The following is a 13,061-nucleotide window of genomic DNA, read 5'->3' on the forward strand; positions in this document are numbered from 1 at the left end:
ATGCTAATGGAGTTTTGGTAGTTTGGGAACAACTACAAACTTAGGTTTGTTTTGGGGAGCTCCACTTGGTGTCACGGTGAGATGCTATGGCAAAGTTATTCCCACGTGTGGACTATCAAGTGGTGGCCTATAGTCGGAGGGGCGAGTAGACACTCGTGCAGCAACGATCAATCATTGATCTCACCTGAAGGGTATAGAAATGATAGACGTCTAATGCAAGTGCTGGAAGTGGAGAAGTAAGGAAAAAGGGAGAAGAATACTAACCCGGGTTTTAATGTTGAGATGTTGTATTTATTTTTTGTTTGGTTTTATTTACATGAACTCACCCTATCTGTGTGTGTGTGGCGATGATCATGTAACTTGTTACATGGGAGTAGATGTTGATGCAGGTTAACAGGCTAACGCATAGAGACGGAGTAGGGATCTCTTGGGAATTTATCACTGTTTTATTTTGTTGGACTATGGATCTATTGTAATAGTTTTTATGGACAATTATATTTGTAATACGATATTGCCGCGAATTAATTTTTTATCTATTTTCGTGCGTTGAAACTTAAGGATTTAAATATTTCTTGCGTTTTGGGAAATTGTTGAATAATAAATGAGGTTGTTTTAATTAAAATTTATTTTTGTTTATTTTAATCAGTAATTTTTGGCTAGGACGTTACATGGACCAACTGAATTTAGGATGAATATGTTGGAGATTATAGATCTAAGTTTGGGCTGTAAGTTGTTCAAAGTGCTTGAAATTATATACTACATAAGCTACTGGTGTGGCGCCTGGTGGAGAGGGAGGTTCTAGTGCGAGTGGCGCCTGGCAGAGAGGGAGGTTCTGCCAGGCATAGCGTTAGAAGTAGAGGACTATTGGAGTGCGTGTGCCTAGCGGTGGAGGTTTTCTGCCAGGCGGTACCTATAGCTTTGAGTGGTTCTGAGGCACTTGGCGCCTGGCGGTACGCGTCCCCCGCTAGGTGGTCTGGAAGCGAGTAGCGCGTAGCGTCACGTGTCCCCTGCCAGGCGATTTTGCTATTGTATCTTCGGGTGGTTGATTCTGTATGCGTGATCTACAAGGCTTTTGGTGATGCTCCAAAGGTGGGGTTGCTGGTGTTTCTTGAGGTGTGGCTCAAAATGTATCCCTTGAGTTGTGGCTCGGGATGGGGGTTAAAGCACGTGGTATTCCTTGAGTTGTGACTCAGAATAGCATCTCTTGAGTTGTGGCTCGGGAAGGCGGATGAACACGAGGAACTCTTGAGTTGTGGCTTGAGTTGGCGAGTGATGCCGGTGTGAGTGTACGGATGGGTCCAGATAGATTGCCCTCCTTAGTAGTTGACTAACGAGTTTGGTAGTCTTGGGACGTTACGAACTATGTTCGTATTTGGGAACTTCACCTGGCGTTATGGTGTATGATCTGTAACATGGTTTCCCGCACATGCTATATCGGTTGTGGCCAATAGGTTTGGCAGCAAGTCATCTTGAAGTAATCACTAGAAGATGTAGAACACGAATAACCTGGTTGTGGCCAGGTGGTATGAATCAAAGGAAGGGAAGTCCTTTGGAATGTTTGTGTAGTTTATATTGACATGTGGTATATGTGTATATATATTTGTATATGTTTTATCTGTTAAGCTCACCCTATCTTCTTGTGTTTGGCGATGATCGTGTACACGGTACACGTGGACAGATGATGTTGATGCAGGTGGTTCTGGTGAGACTTAGCCACGGAGCAGGGATAGCATGGGAGCTATAGATATATCTTTTGTTTTGGAAATAAATTGTAAACTCTTATGAGAGGTTTTTTTTTTATTATTTTCCTCTAATAAACTATGGATTTTGGAATTTTATTTGGAAGTAATAAAGTCTTAAATTTCCCGTGCTTTATGGGAAATGAGGTATTATTAATTGCGATGTAAATATTGTGTTATCTATTTTATTTATTTTAAATTCGTAATATCCTGACAGAATGTTACTGAGATGATGAATTCAAGTGGATTAGAGTGTGAAGCTTGTCTTTTTTACTTTACGGGGATTAAAGGTGAAAGTGAGAGGATTTAGAGTAAATTTTGTTGAAGTTTGTGAGTGATTTGATGAATGTGATATATTAAAAATTATATTTAAATTATAAAAAACAAGATTACCGAATTGTCCTTTATTTTAACTATGATTAGCAATTATCATTATAAAAGTTTGATTTGTTGTAGAAAAAATATTAATATGTATAAATGAAAATAACATATTTCATTAAAAAAATATTTATAAAATAATGTAATAAAAAAATTTATAATTAATAATTACTTTTTAAACCTTATTTTATTAGAACTTTAAAATTTTCGTTATTAATTATTTTTGTAGAAATAATTTCAAAAGGCATATTTTTACATCATTTTCATTATTAAGCTGAAAAATAAATTGTGGACATAATAGCAATCTTTACATCACCCTCAAATCATTGCATCACAAAGATGATTGAAAAATAGAGGAATTTCTATCTTCCTTCCCCTCTCTCTGTCAATTGCAAGGAGAGGGAGATGATCAATTCAAGTGGATTAGAGTGTGAATTTTGTGTTGTTCACTTTAAGTAGATTCAAGTTGAGAGATGGTGGTTTTAGAGTAAAGTTTGTTAAAGTTTGTGAGTGACTTGATGGTGTGATAGATTAAAAATTATATTTAAATCAAGGAAAAATAAGATTACCAAATTTATTTTAAAGATGGTTAAAAATTATCATTGTATAAGTTTGATTTGTTTTAGAAAAAATAATATTATGTAAAAATTAAAATAAAATATTTTAATAAAAAAACTATTTATAAAATAATGTAATAAAAAAATCTATAATTAATAATTAGTTTTTAAACCTTATTTTTGAACAATTTTCAAATTTTTGTTATTAATTATTTTTGTAAAAATAATTTCAAAAGCCATATTTTTACATCACTTTCATAATTAAGGTGAAAAATAAATTGCGGACATAATTGTAAACTTGATATCACCCTCAAACCATTGCATAACAGAGATGATTGAAAAATAGAAAAATTTTCATCTTCCTTCCCCTCTCTCTCCCTCAAGGTTGATTGGAGCGAGAGGGAAATGGTGAATCCAAGTGGATTAGAGGGTGATTTTAGAGTAAAGTTTGTTAAAGTTTGTGAGTGATTTGATGGTGTCATAGATTAAAAATTATGTTTAAATCAAGGAAAAATAAGATTACCAAATTGTGCTTTATGTTAAAAATGGTTAAAAATTATCATTGTATATGTTTGATTTATGGTAGAAAAAATATTATTATGTATAAATGAAAATAAATTATTTTAATAAAAGAATATTTATAAAATAATGTAATAAAAAGTTTATAATTAATAATTACTTTTTAAACCTTATTTTTGAACAATTTTCAAATTTTCGTTGCTAATTATTTTTGTAAAAATAATTTCAAAACTCATATTTTTACATCATTTTCATAATTAAGCTGAAAAATAAATTTCCAGACATAATTGTAATCTTTATATCAACCTCAAACCATTGCATAACAGAGATGATTGAAAAATCGAAAAATTTTCATCTTCCTTCCCCTCTCTCCGTCAAGGTTGATTGGAGGGAGAGGGAGATGATGAATTCAAGTGGATTAGAGTGTGAACTTTGTATTGTTCACTTTAATTGGATTAAAGGTGAAAGAGGGTGGATTTAGAGTAAAGTTTGCGAGTGATTTGATGGATGTGATAAATTAAAAATTATATTTAAATCAAGGAAAAAAAAAGATTACCAAATTGTGCATTATTTTTAAAATCATTAAAAATTACCGTTGTATAAGTTTGATTTGTGTAGAAAAAATATTAATGTGTAAATGAAAATAAAATATTTTAATAAAAAAATATTTATAAAATAATGTATTAAAAAAATTTATAATTAATAATTACTTTTTAAACCTTATTTTAGAACAATATTCAAATTTTCGTTATTAATTGTGTTCGTAAAAATAATTTCAAAACCCATATTTTTACATCATTTTCATAATTAAGTTCAAAAATAAATGGCACACATGATTGTAATCTTTATATCACCCTCAAATCATTGCATAACAAAGATGATTGAAAAATGGTGTAATTTTCATGTTCCTTCCCCCTCTCTCTCCATCAAGGTTGATTGGAAGGAGAGAGATGATCAATTCAAGTGGATTAGAGTGTGAAGTTTGTGTTGTTCACTTTAAATAGATTAAAGGTGAAAGAGGGTGGTTTTAGAGTAAAGTTTGTTAAAGTTTGTTAAAGTTTGTTAAAGTTTGTGTGTGATTTTATGGATGTGATAGATTAAAAATTATATTTACATCAAGGAAAAACAAGATTACAAAATTATGCTTTATTTTAAAAATGGTTAAAAATTATCATTGTATATGTTTAATTTGTGGTAGAAAAAATATTATTATGTAAAAATGAAAATAAATTACTTTAATAAAAAATATTTATAAAATAATGTAATAAAAAAATCTATAATTAATAATTACTTTTTAAACCTTATTTTAGAAAAATAATTTCAAAACTCATATTTTTACATCATTTTCATAATGCTGAAAAATAAATTGCGGACATAATTGTGATCTTGATATCACCATCAAACCATTGCATGACAGAGATGATTACGAATTAGACGAATTACCCATTTCCTTCACCTCTCTCCGTCAAGGATGATTCGAGGGAGAGGGAGATGATGAATTCAAGTGGATTAGAGTGTGAAGTTTGTATTGGTCACTTTAAGTGGATTAAAGGTGAAAGAGGGTGGATTTAGAGTAAAGTTTGTGAGTGATTTGATGGATGTGATAGATTCAAAATTATATTTAAATGAAGGAAAAACAAGATTACCAAATTGTGCTTTATTTTAAAAATGGTTAAAAATTATCATTGTATAACTTTGATTTGTGTACAAAAAATATTAATGCGTAAATGAAAATAAAATATTTTATTAAAAAAGTAACTGGTATTTTTCTTTATGTTTTTTCCAAAGATCTAATGGTTTCTTTTGTTGATCTTATTTTTCAGGTGTGTAAATGCTTGAAATGAAGAGTACAACCACAAACATCTTTTTTAACCAGCAAAAAACCGAGTCTGGAGATGTTTTTTCTATTTTTCTTACATTTCATCTGTTCATCTTCTTCTGTTCATCATGTTTGTTTTGTTTACAGGCTTCAACTGACGCTTAAAAAGACATGCATCTGAGATTTGCCGTTCATCTGTCCATTTTTGTTGTGGATATCTTTTTTTTTTGGTTTCTCAAGCTAACTGGTATTTTTCTTTATGTTTTTTACAAAGATCTAATGGTTTCTTTGCTTGATCTTATTTTTCAGTGTGTAAATGCTTGAAATGAAGAGTACAACCACAATCCTCTTTTTTAAGCAGCAAAAAACCGAGTCTGGCGATGCTTTTTCTATTTTTCTTACATTTCATCTGTTCATCTTCTTCTATTCATCATCTTTCTTTTGTTTACAGGCTTCAAATGAAGACTAAAAACACATTCATCTGATATTTTCCTTTGATTTTCTTTTTCTTTTGTCGAAACCTTTTTTTGTTTCTCAACTGAACTGGTATGGTTCTTTATGTTTTTTACTGAGATCTAATGGTTTCTTGGCTTCATCTTATGTTTCAGGTTTTTAAATGCTTCAAATGAAGAGTACAACCACAGACATCTTTTTTAACCAGCAAAAAATCGAGTCTGGCGATGCTTTATCTATTTTTCTGAGCTTTCTGCAGTTCATCTTCTTCTATTCTTCTTCTGTTCTTCTTTTCTCGATATCTTTTTTCTTTGTTTGCTTTCTCTAGCCAACAGGTATGTTTCTTTATTTTTTGTTCTCAGTTGTATTTGATTTTTGGCTTCATCTTAAGTTTGAGTTTTTTTAATTCTTCAAATGAAGATTACAACCACAAACATCTTTTTTAAACCGCAATAAATTGAGTCTGTAGATGCTTTATATTTTTTCTGAACTTTCTTCTGTTCATGTTCTTTTGTTCATCATTTTTATGCAGTTTAAATGCTTCAACTGATGAGTACAAACACATGCATCTGAGATTTTCCGCTCATGTTATGGTTCTTTATTTTATTTATTAATTGTAATTGATTATTTGCTTCATCTTAACATTCAGTTTTTTAAATTCTTCAGATCAAGAGTACAACCACAAACATCTTATTTTAACCGCAAAATACCGATTCTGGATATGCTTTATATTTTTTTCTGAGCTTTTTTATTTTCATCTTCTTATGTTCATCATTTTTCTTTTGTTTAAAGGTTTGATCTCCAGACTACCAACACATGCATGTCAGCTTTGTTCATGTCGTAATTTGTTATTATTTTTAATTTTTTTCGACTACTTCTTTAAATTTTTCACAACTCTGTGTATTCTGTTCTGATTGCCACTTTCCATTTTTCACGACATTTCAAATATTTTGAGATATTTTAATTTAGGTCAAAAAAATAGTTCACAAATCTTAAATTTGTAATTGTAATTATTTATTTATTTTGTTATTTCAACCCTATTATCTTTTAAATCGTACTTTTTTTTCACTTTTATATTCACAATTAATTGAAAAAATTATGATGCATTCTTCACCTGTAAGTACGGACCCTACCAAAAGGAATGACTTATCCTTTTCTCTTTCTATATATTTGCAACAGTAATGACTTTTCGTTTTCTCTTTCTATATATTGGCGTCTACATACTGACAAATCTTATTTCTTTTGTGTGACCCATTATCTTCTCTTGAAATTATTCTTCATACCCACTCTTTTCTCAAACAATGGAATCTGTGCGCACACCACAAGCCATACTTTCTGGCAAAATGCTTGGCGGATTCGTGACTATGTTTTTGAAAGACCAGGTTTTTTTTATTCCTTCACATTCCTTTGTATTCTTTGTTTGTATTTCTTTATTCTAAACTTCCTTATCTTTGAAGGATTTTGGACACGTCGACCGACTCTTCATAATATGTAATATGAAGGACCTTGGTTCACAGTGGACCATTGTTGATTATGACAGGAATGTTCATAATGTTACGTACAACATGAATATTCACACTCCAATGATCACCCAAGGCTGGAATGATTTAATCTCTTTTTATGCAGATGAGTCTGACAAATTGGTTGTCTTCAAATATTTTGGAAATTCGTCTTTCCAACTACACGTCTCTAAACGTGTTTGCGACTCAACATTGAAAGCCAACTTCTTCAACCATCTTTCTATTCGTTGTCCTCTACATACTTCAAACTTAAAGCATTTTGAAGTTCAACTATCAACATACTACTGTCGAGCCAGCCACTTGGTTATTTTTAATTTTTTTGGATTATTTATTTACATGGATTCTTAATAAGTAAGATATTTTTTCCTTTTTGTTGCAGTATTTGAAAAAAGAATTTGCCACTTATTTTAAAATCAGTGGTCTTAGATCTATTGTTCTACACGGACCAAGGGGAGAAGTCGAATGTAAATTGATCATAAGACGTAATTCTGTTAAGATTGGAACTGGCTGGGAAAGTTTTTGTAATCTTCATCAACTTTCTGCAGATGATCATCGTGAGATTTTTTTTGAAGTTGAAGGTCACACAACAACCAACCATATCAAAGTGTTTTATCCATTAATCTGGTTTTAAGTTATAACATTTTGTATATTGTTTTTGTTAATCTTTATATATATATATATATATATATATATATATATATATATATATATATATATATATATATATATATATATATATATATATATATATATATATATATATATCAATATATAAAAATATTTTAAGGTGAATTATATTTTGTATGCACTTATAACATATATTAGTCTCTGTGTTTGCTTTTATACATTTACTGTGTATGAAGTTAATTGTTTTTTTAATGTTTATGAGTTTTGTAGATTTTTATCTTAACACCATTACACTGCAATAACAAGCCATCCTCTGCCATTTCAAGAAGTTCTTATTCATTACAGAAAGGTATGACTGTTAAACCCTTTTATCAACTCTACTTCTCTTCATCTCCTATATCTTCTCGCCATATTTCTTTCTCGCCATATTCTATGCATGTTTTTATAAGCAAACTTTTTTATAATCGGTTTTGATCTTCATCTTCGTTTCATTTTTCTAAGCAGACGTTTCTATAAGCATGGTTTTTATAATATTTTCTATTCATCTTTCTCTGATTTTTGTAAGCAGTCATTTTTATATTCGGTTCTATTCATCATCTTTCTCTCATTTTTTAAAACAGACGTTCTTATAATCTGTTATTTTCATCATCTTCAACAATTTGTTTTACATTGTTAGAGTGCGTTTAATTTATTTTTCCAAAAACAAACCTATTTTACCAATTTTACAGATGACCACTAAGCAATGCATCCTTGGTGAACAATCCATACTTGGCTCAAAATGGAAGGGTGGATTCTTTACTATTTTCATGGAAGACCAAGTTTTTGTGAACTTGCTTCTTATACATTATTTACCATCATTGTTCTCCGACATCCTTTACTAATTTTTTTTATATTGGTTTTATTTTGAAGGATTTTGCGTTCGTCAATCGTTTGTTTGTCATTCAATTAGGCAATGAATTGGGTCCACGTTGGACTATTTCTGATAAAAAAGGCCATGTTCACCATGTTACCTTCAACATGAATACCTATGGTCCGCGAATTACTGATGGCTGGGTTGATATAAGAAAGTTTTATCAAGTTCAACCACCCAAACTATGTTATTTAAGGCATACTGGGAATTCTGCTTTTGAAATACACTTTTACGATCACTGTTCAGAATCAACTGTCCATAAATTCCTAAGTCATGTTCGAACAAATGCTCCTCTAATAAGGTCCAAGTTAATTCATTTTGAGTTCCGGCTTTCTAAGTACAACTGCAAAGCAAGCTTTCTGGTGACTTTTTTTATCTTCTTTTTCGATCATTGAATACAATATGTACAGAAAACTTCATTTATTCTTTTTAACCTTGACACATACAAAATCAATTGTTTTTGATATTATTTCTTATATTTTTTATTTTCAGGGCTTAAATTCAGACTTACGTCAATATTTTGCCAACACTCAGTTCTCACACATTGTGCTTTACGGTCCAAAGGCACGAGTTGAATGCAAGTTGTTGATTAGAGGAAAAAGATGTCAATGTTCGTGAAGTTCATGGACTGGAGGAAAAAGATTTAATTCTTTTTGAAGTTGACAGTCAACAAGCAAGCAATGATGTCAATGTTCTTCTTAATATAAATGATTATTATCATCCGCTATGAAGAATCTATAAACAATATTACTTAACAGATTGATAATTTGTATTTTTTGTATGAAGTTTAGTTGTTTATTATTATATTAAATATATGTATATGTTTTACTATGTGTATTTTGAACTTCTGCAAAGTTATTTACTCATACCTGCTCCATATCTTCTTCCATATACGTAAATCTGTGGCATTTAATTACTGTCAGACACAAATCATATCATGTCTCTGCATTTTAAAATTTTTTTATATTTATTTAAATATATAACTTTCCAGAACATTTTTCATCCACATCCCTTATAATACTTTTATAATATTTTATTTCAATGTCTATTGATATGACATTTTGCACTGCTTCATTATGTTTCTTTATCTTCCACCTTCCACGAGATTTCTTCTGTTGTAAGCATCCGTCATTTCATTAAATATTTAATTGTACTATTTATATTTCTTTTTATTTTATTTTTTTACGTTATTAACTTAAATAATCCAACCTAGTGCCTTCTCCTCGAAGTTTCTAACAAAGTTCCTTCTCCTAGAAGATTCTTTGGCTTTTCTACACCACACTTTTATTTGACTTTTTGTAGAGATCCAACACAATTTCTTCATCTAGAACACGTTTCACATCCATTCACGTATTCTTACAAGCCATTAACGTTTCCAGTCACCACAGGTATGTACTTCATTTGTTTTATGTACAAATATAGTAGTCTTGCTTTATAGACGAAATGATATGAGATTTGCAGTTCTGAAATTTCGTCTAAGACATTATCGTTTGGTATCACTTTTTTCTACATTTCCTCTTTCGTGAATGCATAAGAAACCAGGATGTATTTGCAGTTTTTGATTGTTTCCACATTACTGTTTCAATTAATTGGTCACTGCTTAATCCATCACGCCAACAATTTTTTTATTCACTTTCAAGTCCTCTGCTTCATGCTTTATTTTCATCAGAATGTTTTTCTCTTAGTTTTCCTTTTCTATGAAACCTGTCAATAAATCAATATGAATACTTAATTTCTTCTGACATCAATAGCTGTTATTTGTAGGTTTCACCAATATATATTCGCATGACTTCTGTCAAAACGTTGGTACCCCATGTTTGAAGAGTCCTTATTTGAATATATTCTACTTTTTGCTTTCTTCTACCATTTCAAAAATTGCCATATCCACGTCTTGATTAATCGTTACACTTCTTTTACTCTCCTTTGACTAATAAAAAATAGATTCTGATAAAGTTATTATTTCAACCTTTTTTTGGTATTTCTTTACTTTAGTTGTATGAATTACAATTTTGTCTTATTAGTTCCTTATTTCTCTATGTAAGTATAAATATGTCTCGAATCTAATCCTGACTTTTTTACTTTTCATTTTTCAATATTGTTGTTGTGAGTTCAACATGTCTCTCTGTGAAGTTCCAAACCAAAGCCAGAGCGTAAGCGAAGTAAGTCCCCAGAAGGAAAATTGGAATATTATCGCTAGGGTCATTCGTTCATGGTTTGTTCCTGATTTCACTAAACAGAGGTGTCCTTTTTCCATGGAGTTCGTTATTCAAGACAAAGAGGTTATTATTCATGTTATTCTTTAAATTCTTCCATTACACCTACTTTCCTTTACAAATTTGTATGAATTAAATATTTGTATGCTAAACATATTTATACTTAAATTTATATATGTTCTTTTTATCTGTTTCAGTGTTCTAAAATACATGCTTCAATTAGACGTACTCTAATTTACAAATTTCAGAATGACATTTCTGAAGGCCATGTTTATGCCATTCAAAACTTCAGTGTTGCTCCGAATTCTGGAATATACAGAACAACACACCACCCTTATAAGATAAATTTCCAGTTTGGTACAAAAGTTTCTTTGCTTAATGTTAATTTGGTTCCTGATATTAAACCACAATACACACCTTTGTCCTTATTGACAACCACTGCATTTGATACTGATTATTTAGTTGGTAAGTCAATCTTTTTAGTTCCAATACTATTAATATTTTTATTAATAAACATTTTTTGTTAAAGTATATGATTTAACATTTATGAATTGCATTTTAGATATTTTGGGATTACTAGTCGGAGTGGGGACTGAAAGAGAATTGCAAGTTGATGGAAAGACAACAAAATTAAATGTCATAGCAATAGAAGCTGATGGGTATTCTATATCTATACTATACTAAATTCCTTTTATATTTCTTTTCAAATAACTACATGACATTATATTGCACTTTAATCTTTAGGTTTCGAATAGAGTGTACTTTGTTTGGTATTTATGTGGATGAACTGAATGTATTTCTTTCAAGTGGAGAAGTACAAAATGCTGCTGTAAGTATAGAATTTGCGAAAGTCAAAACTTTTCAAGGTAAAATTTTGTTATTACTTTTACAAAGTACTTTGTACTACTTATTCCATGTTAATCTCACATACACTATATTTTTAAATATACATAAGGTTCAAGTTCAAAATTGTAAGTTCTACACCCGTATTAAGTACAATGTTAACTTTAAGGAAGCATCTGAACTTAAATCAAGGTAATATTGAAATTGTTCTTCAGTTTATTCGAACTTTATAATCCATTTTTGTAACAATATTTTCGTTACTTTGTAATGCAAATTATCCTTCATTTGCTCAACTTGATATTTCAGATGTACATACATTCAATAATAGATTTATTGTTTATGAGAACAACTATATTTTCTTTTGCATAGAATGTTTGAGAACAATGAATCTCCCTCTCAAGGATTAACACAACTTTCTCAGACTTCCAAAAATACTGTCGAAGAGGACTTTTTAACACTTACACCTAGAACCACCATTCAAGGTCTAAAAGATTGTAAAGAGGTTAGAATAGATTTTTTTATTATTGTGCAATTTTTCTTATTCACAATAATCTCTTGATTAATGTTTTTTATATTGAAAGGTCACCACTTACATATTGTTTGGAACAATTAAGCATATCTTGGTTGACGATGACTGGTGGTATACTGCTTGTGTGTGCAACAAAGCTGTTTATCCAGATTCAAAGATGTTCTTTTGTGAGAAGTGTAACAAGCATGTTATAAAAGTCTTTCCAAGGTTAACGAATTGTTTTTTAATATTAATGTCAATTTAAAACAACATTGTAATTACAACTTTTGTTCATTAAATTTATTTTTCAATTTTCAGATATATGATTAAGATCCGAGTTATTGACTCTTCCAATTCAACCACATTTGTCCTCTTTGATAGGGATGCAACTACCCTTTTCAAAAAAACTTGTGCTGATATGTTAGACAGTCATGATAAGGTATACTCTTCAATATATCCACTTATATATTTAATTACACAATGTTTAATTATTTTCTTTTTGTAGATGAATTCTTTTGGAAATTTGCCTAAGCAGTTTGATGAGTTAGTTGATAGAAGTCTGCTTTTTAAAGTGGAAAGTAGGAACGATCAGAATTTCAAACTTGAGCAGTCTTTCAGAGTGAAGAAAATATGTGTTGATGATGATATAATTGAGAAATTCAATGATTCTTCGTTGAAATCTGTGGTAAGATGTAATTTACGATCAAATTTGTTACATTATAATCTCATTATAATGCAGTTATCTTTTTCTTTTTTATAATCTCATTATTTCTACCTATTTGAAGGATGTTTATGCTGGGAATGGTGAGTTTAGCAGGGAAGAAATGCATATAGTCAATGAGTCCACCGTTAATATTTCAGAGGTATACAAATTATATAAATGTTTTTGACATGAATTATTTTTTTAATACTTTTAATAATGTTATCAATTTTGAATGTGGATTTACTTTTAATAAATTTACTTTTAATACTGTA

The 13,061-nt window shown here is 30.1% G+C and overlaps 1 protein-coding gene across 1 annotated transcript; it reads left to right on the plus strand.

Annotated features, from left to right (window-relative positions):
* The first annotated feature begins 10,636 nt into the window (after positions 1 to 10,636).
* LOC146885627 (uncharacterized) lies at positions 10,637 to 12,416 on the plus strand. Its single transcript, XM_085675017.1, has 8 exons — positions 10,637 to 10,801; positions 10,933 to 11,200; positions 11,298 to 11,394; positions 11,480 to 11,564; positions 11,691 to 11,770; positions 11,948 to 12,080; positions 12,160 to 12,294; positions 12,405 to 12,416. Exons 1-8 carry the CDS (start codon positions 10,637 to 10,639, stop codon positions 12,414 to 12,416), a joined length of 975 nt encoding a protein of 324 aa, XP_085531143.1.
* Positions 12,417 to 13,061: the final 645 nt, after the last annotated feature.

This window comes from Vigna unguiculata, chromosome 6 (assembly GCF_037176805.1).
Source record: "Vigna unguiculata cultivar grain cowpea cultivar isolate G323 ecotype 2 chromosome 6, ASM3717680v1, whole genome shotgun sequence".
Lineage (NCBI taxonomy): Eukaryota > Viridiplantae > Streptophyta > Magnoliopsida > Fabales > Fabaceae > Vigna > Vigna unguiculata.

Coding starts and splice junctions, on each gene's coding strand:
- LOC146885627 (XM_085675017.1), top strand. CDS start 10,637: ATGTCTCTCTGTGAAGTTCCAAACCAAAGCCAGAGCGTAAGCGAAGTA. Junction 11,565..11,690: donor GAGAAGTACAAAATGCTGCT/GTAAGTATAGAA, acceptor AATATACATAAG/GTTCAAGTTCAAAATTGTAA. Junction 12,081..12,159: donor GTCTAAAAGATTGTAAAGAG/GTTAGAATAGAT, acceptor TTATATTGAAAG/GTCACCACTTACATATTGTT.